The 17,606-nt window shown below is 40.3% G+C and overlaps 2 protein-coding genes across 10 annotated transcripts in view; one reads left to right on the top strand and one right to left on the bottom strand.

Moving 5' to 3' along the window:
- Positions 1–17,606, top strand: part of LOC125761714 (probable proline--tRNA ligase, mitochondrial) — a 289,722-nt gene that overhangs the window by 117,328 nt on the left and 154,788 nt on the right. The gene's annotated exons all lie outside the window — the stretch shown is intronic.
- Positions 1–17,606, bottom strand: part of LOC125761688 (cadherin-87A) — a 159,327-nt gene that overhangs the window by 31,565 nt on the left and 110,156 nt on the right. For all 9 annotated transcript variants that reach the window (XM_049423116.1, XM_049423115.1, XM_049423114.1 and 6 more), the window contains 2 exons: positions 13,003–13,208; positions 1,918–2,061 (listed from right to left, as the gene is read on the bottom strand). In XM_049423116.1, coding sequence (XP_049279073.1) covers positions 1,918–2,061; positions 13,003–13,208 — 350 coding nt within the window. The remainder of the gene's footprint in view (positions 1–1,917; positions 2,062–13,002; positions 13,209–17,606) is intronic.

Below are 17,606 nucleotides of genomic sequence, written 5' to 3' on the forward strand. Positions count from 1 at the left end.
TGCACCAGCATGAACAAAACGCACTGTACGTCCACTGTTGGTTCGTGTACTTTTACTACCAGGGAACGTATCTCACGCTACCCCCTTAACCGTATCTGCGGTTTAGCTAGCACGAACTAACGAGTTACCGGGAAAGCTGGATTTTTTTTATCACACCCACTAACCAAAGCTAACGCGAAAGTTACGGTTGATGAAAAGCGGATGGGGGAAAATGGGAATGTGATAGATGAATTACACTGTGTAAAGGAAAAACACAAAATAAATCCCTTTGGCAACATAACACGAGTAATGAGAAAATTTACAAATTCACCGAAGATGAACTGACCGGTGAAGTGAACTGTCCCTTGAAAAGTATATGACCTACCGAACCTTCCATCTGATTTTGGTTGGCTTCTTCTCAATGTACACTGTAACTATTACAGCTTGCAAAGTAATTAAGTAATTATTTTACCATATTTAAAGCTAAAAAGATTAATATTTATCCCCTGATTAAAAATGTTTTTTTTATGCTAAAGTAATTAAAGCAACAAATCAGCATTTACAGAAAAAAAGATAAAGGTCAATATTTTAGTAATATACCAAAAGCTTCAAGTCGATACATCGACAAACAGCAATGTTACGACCTATCCGATTGCGATTGAAATATTTTCAAGTATTAAATCGAGTTTTTCTTAGAACAAAACTTTACAAATTTGTATCAAGAATTAACCTACAACTTCTTAATGATCATTTCAGTTTTCATCCGATATTGTTAAAACAATTTACCATTAGATATTTGACGAGAGCTTTTCTATAATCAATTTCTGTTTGTGTCATAGTTAAAATTCTAACCAATTTCCAGTCAAATATAAATACTAAATTATGATTTTCTCTCTCTCTCTCTCACACACACACACACACACACACTCTCTCTCACACTATCTCTCTCTCTGTCTCTTGTTGGCTTTGACGAACCCTAAGGTCATGCTGGTCATTTCTGGCTTACTAGACTTATTTTTACCAGGTAGCCAGAGAATCAGTCCTTGCTACGAGAGGACGGTCCGGATGGGATTTGATTCCCGGTCCTGCCGTGTGGACCGGCGCCGTTTATCACATACACCACCAAGCCGCGCCAATCATATTTGCTCTATAATTTATTGTAAATATTGATTTTCGACCATTTTTGACGTATCCTAGGTGGCCAAAACAAACTAATTTGTTATAGCGCTATAAAATGGCCGACATCGATTTAATTTTTTTCTTTTTAAATTTAGTAGCCGTTTCTTTATTTTGGAAAAGTACATCTCGCCTTAACGTTGTAACGATGTACCCCATACAACATTTTTGCAGATTAATAATATTAATTATTGACCCATTTAATAGTACATTTCGAATAATTTTAAATGAAAATATAATACAGCTTTAAAAAAAACTGATTGTACAAAATACTTCTTTCTATAGCAACAATTACATTTCTGAAGTTTTGTCATGATGTTTGGAAATTTTATAATATACTTCTTTTTTTTTCTTGGAATATCGATATAATTACGATACTCGATACTCGATTATATCGCATTATTTCTGGTTCAAATTTTACAATGAAACGCAAGTGATTATCCAGGTTGTATTTTTTTTAGAGGAAGGTTATTCAGAAATACTTTACGATTGAACTTGACTTGATTGACTTGAAAAAAGGATGCATAAAAGTACTTTTATTTATATCACATAAGTATAAATCGACAAAATTTAATATTTAAACAATATCTTTAGCTGTATAAAATTGTATAAAATAAAATTAAATATTTAAAATATAATTAATTTTTTCCAACAAATGATTCAATAACTATTTTCTTTCATTTAATGACACCCACTGAAACTAGTAGCAAATTACTGCAGTAGGAAGAAAGTCAAAAGGTTGAAATCAATAGCAATACTTACATTCTGAAACTCCGGCGGGTTATCATTTTCGTCCAGCACGATGATAGTGATCGGAACGTTGACGATGTTGTCATTCTCAGACTCAATGCCGGTCGTGCTTACTCGGTCCCGTATCGAAACGGAGAAGGATAATGTATCCTGAGCCTGTAGAAAAACGAGAAAGAAGACAAGAAAACAATAGGTACATAAACGAACGAAGGAAATTTTTGTAGCTTATAACAATAACAGCACCATTATCGGGTTGATTTTTACACTAGTGACACAATGGTTGTACAATGTAATGTACAGTTGCGGAACCTTTTTGTATACACTTTCTTTAACTCATGAAAGAATCAATACAACGTTCGATTATGTTATTGCTTTCGGCTGCTTACGGTCCTTCATTCGTGTTTACCGTCGGTGAAAATTTGAGCCACGATCGAAGGACGACTTGCGCTCAGCGTTGTGTACCGAGTTGCTGAAACGGATATTGTTTTTACTTCCGTTTGATGTGATGTGTTTGTCGAATTGAGTATTTATTTATGTTCGTTCACGGGGCGAATTTCGATGTCTGGTTTTCTTTTTGTTTTTCCTCATCCATTCTGCCTGCCAGCGATAGTCAGGCCGGTAAAGCGGAACTGGGTCCTTATATTGACCGTACATTAAATCAACGTACACCAGGTAGAATTGTATGGTAATCAAATAGACAACAAACAAAAAAATCAGCCCCACTCTATCGCTTCGGAAAGGAAGAGAACGACAAAGAAAATTCCCTATCCGGTAAAAAAAATGCAAAGCACACAAAATATTTGATTTTTTTTTTATTTGTTTGTTTGCAGAAATAAAACCCGGAAAAAATAATAACCAAATCCCTCAAAAGATGCAAACAGAATGAATAATTTTGTTTATGCAGGATGTATATTTTTGTTGGCGAAATGTTTAAACTCACCTTCATCCGCCATCCTCCCTCCCATCCCTTCTTATTCACTCCTTTCCACCGAAAAATGTTCAATGCTCGGTTAAAATGAAGGACAGGTAGGAATGGCGTCACGATCGCTTTTACTCATAATCTGTCCACGGCACAATTGTGTTTGATTTTTGCCTTTTACCAAACATTTATATCGCTCACTCCAATCAGCTCAGGTGCTCTGCATAGCAAATAGAACGTGTTGTCATTATTGTGCGGCCATCAGGGTAAGCTATAGCGCCACGTTTTGTGGATAGGCCGTGATCAAAAGCCAACCACCGATACTGGTGGTGGAAAAATTCGATCGCCTGGTTCGCGGCATGTGACTGTACAGAAAACGCATATCCAACGAGCAACAAAACAGGACGGACAAAATAATCATACTGTATGCATTGGACCGGCGTACATTTGGAAGAAAAAAAATCGGAAAGAAAAAAAAATAGGAAAGGAAATTTCATCTACGAAATGGAATAGATGCAAACGCACTGCACGCTAGTGATAGTGTGCTTCGGGCGAATGCATTTGCAAAGTGCAATTGAATTTTGTGTGTGTGCAGCTGGTAGTAAGGCGAGTGGAAGGAAGGTGAAATGGAACTCTTCATTTGTTTTTTTCCCTTTTTTTATTCCACTGAAGCCACTGAAACACCAAAAATTCGGCTCGTATATTGCAATCTGCATTTTTGGCTTGGCCTTATTAAGTTTTTGTGCGTGTTTACTTTCACGACAGATTCGCCTTTTTTTGTTACTGCCCACTACCCTTGCAAAACCAGCAAACGATTGCTATCTTTCATTGTGAAAACAGCAGCTAGAAAGTAAGCAGAAAAAAATCTGCTACTCCCCAAACATAGATGACGCGCAATGCTTCATCGCCTATGTTTCGAGGTGCATCAATGGCTTGCACAGCAGCATCTCCATCATCATCATCATCATCAAATGGAACTAGAAAACTCGTTCATTCGAAGGCCAAAAAAGTGGGTGGATAGAGTCCCATTCATAACATTCTTTCCCCATCGATGTGTTTGGCGAAATGTTTCATTTTTTCACTTTTACTTTGATTCTACTAAAGGATAGCACATTCGTGCTAATATCAACGAAAGGTGTCGTACAGCGTGACAAGCAGCCGGGTTCGTTCGACTTGCGAACACCAAACAAACGCTGTCGAATCGAACGGAGCGTCAGTTCAAACGCTATGAAGTTAAATAAATTTATCTATCCAATATTGAATTTTCACTTTACGTACGTTGCGCTGTAGCAGACCCATTGACCTCGGTTGCCAACATTAGCGTTGGATGGTGCCGTTCCCCGGGAAGCACTAGATGTAGCTCGTTCTACCGTTCTCTTCGATTTTATCGTATGCCGTCGTGCAAAAATTATCTCATCTTTCGAAATTTCGAATTTTGTTCCCAGCATGGTAACAATAAAATTGGACATTTTGATACATTTTTTCTTTCGTGTACTACAAAGACTGCTATAGATGGAGTTCCCTTCCCTTGCCGGCCATAACTTAATTACCTGTGTGCCCCAATCACTCGATTATGTTCATACTTGCCTAGGCAACGATAGCTTATGATGTCCAACAAGCAAACAAAAAAAACCACGCCCCAATGACAGTGGATACCATGGTACCACGTGCCACAACATACGATCGAACTCGCTCAACAGCGCGCGAAAGCATCCATTCAGCCATTTAATCAATTTTATAAACTTACATCACTTCCGAACCGAAGTTCAACGTCTCGCCGTACTAAATTGGTCCAAAACGGACCAGAAACGTTCTTGTCTGAGGCAATTGGACAAGGACATTGAAGGGCAGAATTCACGACGAAGCACAGACTAGCATGAGCTATTCCTATTTTCCTTTCGACGATGATAAGAACGAAAAAAATACACACACACACACACATGAGCATGTGAAGATATTTTTCGGTCCGGATACCATCAGTTCCAAAAAAAAATTGAGAAGAAAAAAATGGATCAGTTCAGCAACTACACACACACACGCAAGCCACAAGGAACATTTGTCTGCGTCGTGGAAAATGGGGAAAAGGCGAAAAATGCTTCGCATGTTGCGGCAACCTTTTTTTTTTGGGAGCCGTGGTGCTACTGTTGAGTTGTCGATATTAATTTTATTTTCCAATTTATTGATCCTTTTTCCCCGTTTGCCAAAGAACCGAAATCGAATTCGTCCATGCCATTGAACTGTTTTCGCTGTAGCACACCGTGTGTGCCGTTCTGGGGCAGCGTTTGCTGTTTTGATCCGTTGGAGGAGTTTTTCCGTTTCATTTTTCTTTCTTGCGTGGTTAAACCTGGTCTCCTCCATCCAGGGGAAAGGCTAGCCCGGTACTAAGATTATGGGGCGAGTGTAGCTTAGATACGGTGCTGCTGTGGGTGTGCTTAAAGGGGGAAAGAGCTTTTTATTTTTATTTCTGCTTCTCAACCAAACTACTCAAACGATACAAAATAGGGCTCTGGTAACAATGGTATGTTTGCTACCGGGCAAGATACAATCCGAGGTACGTCCGTAAGGATCGAAATAGCATTCCATTCCCCAAAAAACCGGTCGGAAGAAGCATTACCACGTAAATCTCATGCTCATCCTGGATGCTTCCGGAAACACCACATCCACTGGATCAACGCTTGATTTTATTTGTAGCAGTTTTTTGCTTTGCTTTCGGCTACCAGCTACAACACTTACACACTGTAATGCATGCTTGATCGCATTGTTTCTTCCGAAAATGGAAATACCCGGGGGTCATTTATATATAAAACCTAATCCAGAAACGTTCGGATTTGAAGCCGTAATCATGAATTATAAATAATAAATAAAAGTTTTAACAATTTAACCATTGTCAATTTATAATTATTTTTCAGCTACTTTTAGATTGTACGGACGAAAAAGTAGAGAAATATTTCTTAAATTATAAACTAAATATAAATCTTCGTAATACAGGCATATCATTTCCTTGCTCCGTGCCATGATTGATGATGCATAACTCCATTGCTCGGTGTTTAAATTTGTTACATTCTCTTCTCATTCATGCATACATTCCCGATGTGCACGTGCACGTCTAGCAGGAACCACTGCGCATTCTATGCCGATTACTGGAATCTCGTAAAGCAAAGCGAAACCGACCAGAATTCTATTCCCCTCGCCGATGTAATGGACCACCGTTTTAACCTCAGCATCTTTCCCGTACGACGATCGCTCCCGCCCACACTGCATGGTGCATGGCGTATTTTGGAATATTCCCCGAGATGGAATTCCGTTCCCGGTGGACAAGAATTCGCTTTTGCTGTGTGTTGTGGCAAACCTTCCGAAATGGGTTTTCCCTTGTCCCCAGCACTGCTACCCCATTGCCATTGTTTCCACAGCCGTTTCATTCGGATCTTTACTCCATCTCCATTTGCTATTGTTTCCCGGAAGCACCCACAAGGGCCGATTTCATGGTAAGGGATTTTTGCTCTTCCGTCGTTGCAGTTGCTTACCCCTGCGATACACCATCACCACACTCACCAGACGGCACCACGCGCGTAAAAAGTGCACTTCACGAAGATTATCGCCAAGAGGGCTTTGGGCTGTGAGCATTCTGAACTCCCGCGTCCGGGGGATGTTTCTACCGAGAAGGCCCTTCGAAACAAAGTAAATCGTTCAATAAACGAACGTTCGCTTTCCATCAGGATATTTCACCGTTTTTTGAAGCTTTTTCTACGCCGCCATTGTTCACGGGCAGGATGCGTAGTTCGTTGCCTAAAGCTTCCACGCTAAGAGTGCCGGCAAGCAGTGAGCGAAAAATGCACCCCAACAAGGAGGAAAATTGTTCTTAGCATGAAACGGTTCAGCACAAAATGGTTCACTCCATTAGGGAATCAAATAGAAAAGCATAAGCACCATGGGCAAGGAGGGAAACCGTTGATGTGTGGGAGCAATTATTTAGAGCTGATCCTGTTGTCCCTTGCTGCTAGCCAGGCTGAGTGATGCTGAGATACATTTCGTTTGCGAAAATATCTGTTTTTTTTGCTGTGGCCAATCGAATGGTGGGAACGCGTGTACCGGATTGAAGGATTAACTCCGGCCAGCAATGGTTTCTACACGTGAAATGGTTATCCTGCTTGTTATTCGTGGTAAAGCAATTAGATGGTTACGCTCGTTGGATTAGTGATAAGAATAAGGCTAATGAGTGATGTGAAAGCTTTTTCTTTGTAAAACAATACACTTTAAATCCAAACTATTTTATACCGAATATTGAGCTTTTTAGGATCTCAAAACGGACGAAATTTGATTCAGATTCATGTATGAATCCATTGTTGTTGAAAAATCGAAAATTTTAATCGTTCTATGCAAATGAAAGCTTGCAGGAAATTTCGTATGTCTACAAAGTTTTATTTCAGAAACTTAAAAATTAATTTTTTTTTAAACATGAATTTTCAGAGACCCATAAACCTTTTGGGATACTCATAAATTCGTTCTTTCAGAGCTTTATGCATCATATAAAATCATGTTTTTTTTAAATTAATTCTTGATACAAATTTCTCTTCACTAAATATCCTTATTTTTTAGCCTATTCTTCTAATTCTACTCTAAAAACCATTACGACTGGTTGCCATGAAATAAAAATGGAATAACGAATATTTTGCACCATCTAGTGCTGCTTTATTCATCAGTTTAATTGCTGTTTTGAACCATATGAACGGAAAACTTCAATCTGAATCTCGATTTCCCAACGTTGCACGGTCTTTGAAGCGTAAGTTTTAGGCATAAACTATGGTCAAGTAAACACCTTCGCACCCGGATCGGTACGGTTCGCCACAGAATCCACAATCCTTCTTCGTAAAACTTTTCACCCACATTTCTCTCGTAAGCGTTCATCTCATTCTCGAGTTTCCAAACCGGCTTGATATGCCACTTCAATAGATTCCTAATTTGCACCCCGTTATGCCATGCGGTTCGCTGCGAAAAAGACACATCCGACAGCGATTGGCATTGGGTGAACGTACGTATTTGCTTCCGTACACCCGTTTTACGAGGAGTTTTGCTTACATCACCAATTCTTATACGAAGCGCGCCCAATGCGTGTACCGTGCCGGAGAGAAAAGAGCGGAAAATTTGCATATAGATCAAGCGTCAAACGAAACTGGTAAATGCACTTCCGTTTCTCATTTTCTCTGGTGCCGGTTTTCAGGGTCCGGATTTCCAGCGGTTTCCGTTCGTTTTTGGGATGGAGCGGTTCTGTTCAAACCGGCTACCGTAACGGATGAACACTTGAACGATTGAGGTAAGGCATTGGGTGAATTTAAATCATCGTTCTGCTGGAAGGTATCGGTTCACACAACTATGGAATGGACCGCAGAAAGTGCTGCCTTTCACCTTCCGTTTGAGCCTTCCGGTTCAATCAAACGTTCAAACATCAACTGACAATTGAATTTTCTTGATACGTCGCCGTCGGATGGAATGTTTGGCAACGTGATGTGTACAGCTTAGCGCCTTCCGATGTGTATTGCGTTTGCTTGGTTGGAAAATGTTTCGTTCGATTTATGTAAAAAATTTATGGGACTTTTATTGGTGTATTTCCGGAGAAAATTCACTGGCAACACTTGATCGTGGTAGATCGGTTGAAATAATGCGTCAGCGCTAAAATTATTGAATTTTGAATACATATTTATTTAACCCACGGCTCCCGAACCGATTCCGAAAACACGGCTCCGGAGCCGGAGTCGGTTACAGCTCCGAAGCCGGTTCCGGAATCGATTCCGGAATTGTTAGTTCGGAGCTGGTTCTGGACCCAGTTTCAAAACTTTTTGGAGCAGGCCGGATTCGCTGTGGAGCCGTTTTTCCCATCACTACTATAGACTAGTGATGAGAATTTCGTTCCGAACCTACTAGGTTCGTTCCGTTCCTTCAATGGAACGAATGCTACCAGGTTCAAATAACAACACAAAGTAGGTTGTTTGCACCTATTTTTTCCATGAGAAGGTAGCAACATGCACTTTTAGTTCTTTTTTCTTGTTCAGCCGTTTATATTGGAACGACAGCAACACTGAGATGCAACTGGGAAATATTGTTCAAATCTTTTCTAGATTATACACAGGGAAGCTGTATATTGAGTATCGTATGTCCAAGAATCCCATCCGGACCGTCCCCCGTAGCAAGGACTGACTATCCGGCTACGTGGTAAAAATAAGTCTAGTAAGCCAGAAAAGGCCGGCGTGACCTGTAAAGGTCGTTAAAGCCAAAGAAAAAAAATGTCCAAGAAACACGATATTGTTTAACTGCTCGATGGACACAACCACTGTCACATTTTCCATGAGAAAGTCATGTATGGTTAATGCAATCAACGGAACAAAAACGGACGCTATTCATATTAGGTCCGCAAATAAATAACGGCCGTTTATTGCGCAAGTTATATTTTTATTTTTTATTTATACTTCAGTATAACCGAGGGGCGGTCCGTCCACACGGCAGGACCGGGTTCAAATCCCATCCGGACCCTGTGCCCGTAGCAAGGACTGACTATTCTGCTACGTGGTAAAATAAGTCTAGTAAGCCAGAAATGGCCGGCGTGACCTGTAAGGTCGTTAAAGCCAAGAAGAGAGAGTATGACCGCCTAGAATATTTATTATTATATAATATCTCTATATTATATAATATCTATAACGAAAGGGAAGAAATTAATTGTTTGAACTCTTAGCAGTACAACCTCAATTATGAATAAAAACAATTGTTTAGTTTTTCAGTTGAAGAAGGTTCAGCGAACCCACAAGATTCGTTCCGTTCCAAACTGGAAAAGAAACTGGTTCCGTTCCGTTCCAAAAAAACTGGAGGTTTCTCATCATTACTATATACCCTGTAGACAACTATCTTAGACAGCATCCTAGAATCGAGATTATTTCGCACAGAATCATTATCTCGTTTGAACTATGGTACCAATCTTTCGAACCCATGTTTAAGCACCTGTGCATTGTGCATCGTCTAATTGCTGCCCATCATCTGCATCCTTCACGAAGGAGGTATCCGACATTCTCCACCCTAACGAGCGCATATCATCAGCTTGGTGCAAGTGCAGCAATTTATTATGAATATTTCATGCATTATTGTTTGCATTTTGTCAGACAGCAGCAGTAGGGTGGTCCGTACGCAATATGCATATTCCTAAAATCTCGCTATTGTTTTAGCACTGCTCTCTGGTTGTTATTTCACCGTTTGTGTACATACCCAAGTCGCATAACTAAACGCACGAGCACAAATGCCTGTAGCGTTTTAATGAAGATGCCAATGGTAGTCTGCTCCTCTCTCTCTCCCTCTCTCGTCAGTAAAGATAGATTACGTAGGAACGTTTAATACTCAGCACTTAGTCGAAGCATTTGAAGTGACGTTTTCACGGAAACAGCAAATGTTCTGTCGGCCTTGTGTAATATTATACGTCCGGGACACGAGGCCAAACAAGACATTCGAAACAAATGGCTAGTAGATATACTCATACACTGGATGTTCTCGGTATTATAACAGGGCTTTATAGCAGGGCACAACCCTGGCCAAACATTCCGGGAATTGTTCATTACCATTACAAAACCTCCGAATCGGCACGCCGTACAACAGGCACGCCGTAAGTAAATACACTTGGCATAGGAACACATCAACTGTCAGTTTAATCACTGTCAGATGAAATGTAATAAATTTCTCAGATTTTTATTTAAATCCTACCAAGTTATGAATACCTGATTATCCGTAACAATCAGGATCACAAAAAAAAAATATTCATCCAACCGAAAATTCAAGAACACAATTATTTCTCGTACAATCAGCGGCGTCAAAGCCAAATATATAAAATGGTTTATGGTCTTGGAACAAAAAAAAAACCCCCACAACAATCTAGCACACGCCTAAATCCGATTTGATCGCTCTATAGTCAAAGCTATCGTTTACGGTAAGCGCCTCGTATTTAGCAGAAGAAAAGAATACGACTAAAGCGCAAGGTTGTGCGCTTATGGTACGGCTGGGTTGCGCTAACTACGCACGATGCTGTCTGGGCATTGGGGAAGCGCACGGTCTTGACGTGTGGCGTACCATAAGGATTACAGTTTATTGTCAATCTGATAGCTCTTATCGCCTACCATCCTGCCAAGCAGTTACCCAAGCGGCAATGAGAGTTTACCGTGGCCAAGAACGGGAGCCTTTCTCGATTTGTTTGAAGTCGGCAAAGGATTCACATGGCGTTCGCTTTAGCCCGAGGCGTAATTAATGAACCATTTTGAATTCATAAAATATCCTACGGCCAATGGTAATGCCAAACGTTTCGCTCTCGTAACTTTTTGTTTCTGGTTCACCCTCTCACCCACCTTCGTACCCATACGTTTCATCCTGCCAAGTGAGGGCCACGGTAGGCAATTCTGGGATTGGAACTAATTCTTTTCACTGTTTCTGTGTGACTGTGCCCTTCCGGTGAGAGTGTGCCGGACACAAAATAGCGCGCTAAAGAGAGTAAAGCTTCGGAAGGATTCGTTCCACTCAACAGGGCACAATTGAATCGTAAATTACGTTCCGTACCTGCACTCCTTTCTTGGCCTGTGTAAGGGGCGCTTGTTCCGATTCTATCCACGGCTGAGAGTTGGGTACGGAACTGCCGCCATTTGTCTCCACCCCCGGCTAACGGAATTCACCCCGCATTCGTTGGAGATTTTCTCGAAGTGAATTTTCTTACGCCTCTTCCCCAACTATTCATGGCCTTCTGGCTGTTGCTCTTTGTTAGGTCAGCCTCTTACGGTTGGTCGCACCATCGAAGCTAAAAGCAGATCTTCCAACGCATCAGTGCCGGAAGTGTGTGGGTGTTTGTCTGTGTGTGCTGAAGCCTATCTATGTGTACACATGTACACACAGCCAAACAACACCGGAAGAACGGTTCCCACTGGGGAAGTAAAGACGCACGCAAACACACACACACACACTAGCAAACAAAATGGCCCCGGCAGATATGAGCATGTTCTGGCAGCATAATCTGCTAGTAGTTCGCTCATGAATCCCCTTTTTGGAAGGGGACAGTGCGGGGGGGGAGGGCGTGGTGTTTGCTACTAACAGGACGCATTCGAGCATACAGTGCGTTGGTTTCTACAATATAATTACCATTATCATTGTTATCTCACTGACAGTCTCCTGTGAAACAGGGTGGATGGGTTTGGCAAATGAAATTTGTACTGAAAGCTGAAAACCAGTGAGTTTACCGCTTACTGGCTCGGTTGGTTGCCTTTCACATGGTAAGATCAAGCTTGTAATTCTTGTGAGGAAAAACATAATTTTTTGTTATGAAACAAGATATATTAATTAATTTAACAATTTTGAAAATGATAATGATAATGATAATAATGTAATTCAAATTACTATAACACAAAAATATCATAAATTACTGAAAATAGATAATGCCTTAAATTGCACGTTAATATGTTACAAGAAAACGTTACTTTACGTTACATGAAAATTAATAATTATGATTAATTTGTGAGTATTGGTAAATAACGAATGGATTCTAGTCTGCCATTTTGTCTTTCCCTTGTATTAAACAATAGCTAAAAACAATGTACTCCTTATGCTCCATTAATCCTCACAATGTGTTGAATACTATTTGAACGTAATGCATCAGCCATCCTTCAATACATCATCTGCCGCAAAGCCGTGCAACACTTCGCTTATCACAATTGACAAACGACAAGCATAAAGGCGACTAGAATTTATCCGTCTCACATAGTTCTCAACCACTCATATTGTTATCGCACCCTAAGACCAATCCGGTGCAGGAAACGAGCCCTCGCCCTGACATATGTTTGCATCATTTTCACCGCAAACGATCTTGGCCGTCGCCTTCGCATGGGTACGTTTGTGGAAATTTCTAGCAAAACCGTGAACCGGCTGTTTTGGCCGGGCTGCAGGAAGTTGGTACAAGATTTATGTCTTTTGCCATTAGCTAACCGGCGTCGTTGTCATTTTTGCCATCGGTATCTACAACGCTTGCAACGCTGCACTATCTTCTTCCATCGTGCCCGGGCACTCAAGCTTCACAAACTCAGCCAAGTAACGAAGTTGCACGCCTTCGCAACTTGTGAAGCCTTCGTACGGTGGAACTATTTATTGCTAGCACGTTTCTACCGACTTACCTCACGATCGAGTTCCTTGATCACCTGCACATCGCCCGAGATGGGATCGGCGATGAAGTTATCCGAGCCGATCAAACCGAACGAAACGTTACCGCCCTCGGGGTCGTAGCCTTCGAGCCGGTACACAACCGTCCCGACCGGTGTCTGCTCGGACAGGGCGAGATTGTTCATGTCCTGGGTGAAAACCGGTGGCAAGTTGCAGTGACCTGAAAGTGGGTGGAAAGGAAACGGAAGAACGTCATTGATCGGCTGGTAAGAATTAACACGTGTTTTATATCCCATTTTGTTTTTAAACGATTTATAGCTTCGTGAATGGAGCGAACTTTCTTTTGCGATCATAATTCATACATGTAGATAATGCATCGCTTTAGCCCTTTAGTAGAAAAAACGATATGACAACCACATAGGAAACGTTATTAATCATCGTTCAGGAATGAATAGTTTGATCAGAAAAAACACTTGATAAATGAAACTTTTGCAGCTCTTATCCATGAACATACTGGGGCGGCCCGGTGGTGCATGTGAAAAACGGCGCCCGTCTACACGGCAGGGACCGGGTTCAAATCCCATCCGGACCGTCTCCCCGTAGCATGGACTGACTATCCTGCTACGTGGTAAAACAAGTCTTGATACGGCCAGGCCGTTCTAACCGAGCAAAAAAAAAAAAAAAAAATTATAATATCGTGTATAATGTGTATTTAACGTTCAAAGTTTAAACTTTTATGTGAAAGCTCCTTAAAGCCCACATTTTTCATAAAATATCCATCAAAACACTACAAAAGCATAATTGACAGAATATGCAAAAAATAAAAATAAAAAACTCACTGCAAGTTTTCCTCCAAAAAAAAGAGCACCCAAAAACTTTCCTTTTAAGTTGCACCGTTCCTTTACGAACATTCGCTAGAAAATGCTTTTTCATCATTAGGTGCCTGCCTCATATGTGAGAAAACAATTTTACTTCCATTTCTTCATTTTAACGCTGATGTGAGAGCATAACCGCAAACGCTCCGTAAAACTCGGTACTTCATTTTTGTTTCTTTATCGGCATGTAATGGAAAAAATAAATTGAAAAACTAAAACTTTTATGCAGAACGCCGTTACACAAGTTGGCGCATTTGAACGTTCCGCGGTACGACAGGCGGCCATAATGCGACAAGCAGCAAAATGGTGGTGGTGTGTCCGCCAGAAAAAAAACACACACTCTGCCCCGTCTGGTGGCCGTGTGGTGAAATGCAAAGTACTCGAGAAAGAAGCAGAAATTCGTGTGATTCGTTTCGCTTCCTTCTTATCCGCGACTATACCGAGGCAAATGTTTTTATTATGGCAATTTTCGTCCAGATGCTCTTCGGCGTTTGGAGTTTGGGTATGTGCTGCGCTAGCCACCGTAGTCTGAAAAACCTCGGTTGCAGCGTTAAGATGGTGTTTCATGCTCAATGCAGATACCATAACACCAATCCACCACTGCACAGCGATAAAGGAATTGAAAGAAAAAGTCTGTACCCAATGTAGTGATCTCGGAGTAAGAAACCTGGAGCTTAATAGGAGACACCTTTTGCACAACGTTTTCAGCCTCAGATAAGGAAAGGCGTGATGGAAGAAAAACGTGGCCGGAAAAGAGAAAAAACACACACAACATTTCCGTATCAAGGCGATGCCCACCATGTAAGGAGAAACTTTTCCCAAGGTCTTGTAAGTTTTGCGTCTTGGGCGAAGAAAGCTATCTTGCATGAAATGAGGTCTAAGAAGGGCGACGATTGGACACAGTCAAAGGTAACTAAGGTCGTACCAGTGGGCGTTCGTTCATTAGAATGAATCCGATCCGTACCGATGCTCCATCGACCATGGTCGTTAGTACCAGAAGCCATAATTTCTGCACTGCCCGGAATCACTGCTCACAAACAGTGGCCTCCATCATGGTTCATCTCGTATCTTTTACTTCGACTGCTGGTCAAAAGGTGAAGCAACTGAACTCTGTGAATGGTTTGTTTGTGTAGTGTTGGCAGAAAAACGAGGTTGGCTATACTGTCACCATTGATAACATGCACTCCCAAGCACATGACCAGCGTTACTCGGTTCAACTACAAACTAACTTCCTTTGCATCTTCGTTTCTGTGAAATGTCACATCGATAGGTAGCTTTGAAGTGCTGTAAACATGTCACAGAATTGAATATTATATAAACAACCAGTCATTCCCTTTGCCTGATTCTGTTTTTCCTTCAATGAAATTCATTTCAATGTCTAAACCATTTGTAGAATGGTCGATATTTTTCATGGAAAATGTTATTCATAGTTTGAGTTCTGTGCCATTCAAAAACTATAAACAGAATCAAATAGGAATAAGAATAAGCTAATAAATCCATTGCACAATGTTGGCTTTTGGCATGTTTGTTTGAGAATATTTATCTCCATCGTTTCGTAGATTTTATTAATGTACAGAATGGCACAAAAATATATAAGAATTATAAAACTTCAACATGTGGTCAACATGTATCAATAATTATTTTTTTTATTCTGAATTTTGAGTACGACTAGGGGCAAATTATTTTCAAATTTGTGAAAATGTATGATAAATATGAGATTATCATTTTGCTGCTTGCCCATATCAGGTCGTAACACATAAAAATCCTTCGATCATAGTTTATGTCACTTCCAAAAATTCTCCACGAAATGTGCCTAACCAACGGAAACCGAAAATCCCGAGGAGCTCAAGTTCATATCGCACGATAAAAGTGCTGGTTAGTGCTAAAATTGCTTTCAATGTGTGATAGTTTCATAAGTTAAAGCCAACATTTTTGAACTTTTTTTACTTCTTAAAGTATCCTCCCAGTATCCTCCTTAAGTAAGTCCTCCCAGCAGGATGTCACATGTCAAATCGCATTCAAAAAATCGCTGATGATGGAGAACACAACAATTAGCTCGAAAAAGTTGTCGCTCTCTAGCCGGTTGAATCTAATCCGTTGGATTATCCGATTAGAGGACATTTAGAAGTTCAGTTCTCAGAAATATTTCAGCTAAGTGTGAAGACCTTCGAGTCTGTTATATCAAGCCCGTTACAAGCAATATCGACGTCAATCATTCAACGTGACGTGTCCTAACTTTCGACGTCGACTTAGAAATGTTACAAGTACAAATGTAATTTTTTTTATTCAAGAAGAACGGCTTGGCCTTATTGATACAAATGTAAATTGATTGAAAATAAATCCTTGAAATCCTAGAATAAACGAAAATATTTGTATGAGTTTTTAACAACAGAATTTCTGTACCATAATCAAAATTGAAAAGAAAGTTATCAGCAAGATAATTAATTTTATAGTAGCGTTTATGCTAACGCCATTTAATATCAGAGCAAAAACATCGTTCCTTGCTTTTATTGGCATAAAGTTCTTTGAAACATGAACATTGCGCACTAATAACTAACTCAAATATTTATGCTTGTCTGCAAAAAATATTACTGAAAATCGTACAATCAGCCTTTTTTTATGATGTCCTTATTTTCTCTTTCCAAGCAGTGGGGCAGCATCTGTTCACCTAAGGCTGCGAAAAGCAACCCACCATCGGATTTGGCTATTCTTTCAAAGCAAAAAACAGGCAACAAAGATGATTTAACATCAAATTTTCTCCTGTCTGCTGTTAATCTGCGTTTGAGAGTTGGAATAGCTTAGGGTTTAATCCATTAGTTTTTTTAGGTCTTCTCAGTTGATCGGGCAAAAAATGCAATACCAAGCATCATTTAACGTGTGGTTTGGAAGAAAGAACATAGGTCTTACGAGTTGAAAATTCGTTCTAGGAAAGTCAAGGATAACTATTAATCTCATTGTAAAAGGAATTATATCCTTTACCAGGTTTAACACCTCGTCGCAACGAAGATATCGTACCTAAACCCAATACAATTCTTTCAAAATGTTCCAAAAAAAAACTAAAAGATATAAAGCAACAAATTTCAAACCTGGAAAACTATTCATTGTAGCTTAGGATTTAGTCGGTAACATTTCATTGACGATATGGATATCATGATAAATCTTCTTCTCATTACACGTATCGGCATCTGAAGGTACCTAAGATTGAGTGCCTTATTTATTGCCTTGCCTCCAGCAATACAATGCTATTGATTTTGCCTGTTTGCTTTTAATGGAACGCAATGTAAACAGTTGCCCATACCTTCAACGAGTTTGCATTTATCTAAACCAAGTGTAAAGGGACGCATTGCAAGTAAGTAACATATTTCTACCTCCCAAGATTCAATGTCAGCTCGTACGAACTGGAACACGTACAGCACGTTTGCCAACTTGGGGCTACCTTACCATTCGGACAAACAACAAAACAAAATAAATGTTGAAGAAAGAAAAAGGTTCACCCGCCTGTGTAAAAGAGGAATAAAATAAAAATAAATGTGGTTTACAATCACTAGAATGTTTGCGACCTTTGCGATCCTTTCCGCCCAGCATATTTGCAACGATTTCCATACAGAACTGTGGCAACACAAAAAGCAAGTCGCATGCTGGAATCTCACCCACATTTTGGTTCGGACGGTAAAAAAAACGAAACCCGACTGAAGCATGGTGTTTCGTTCCGGCAGCAAACACACGGAAAAACCCCCAAGAGT

This window comes from Anopheles funestus, chromosome 2RL, assembly GCF_943734845.2.
Source record: "Anopheles funestus chromosome 2RL, idAnoFuneDA-416_04, whole genome shotgun sequence".
Lineage (NCBI taxonomy): Eukaryota > Metazoa > Arthropoda > Insecta > Diptera > Culicidae > Anopheles > Anopheles funestus.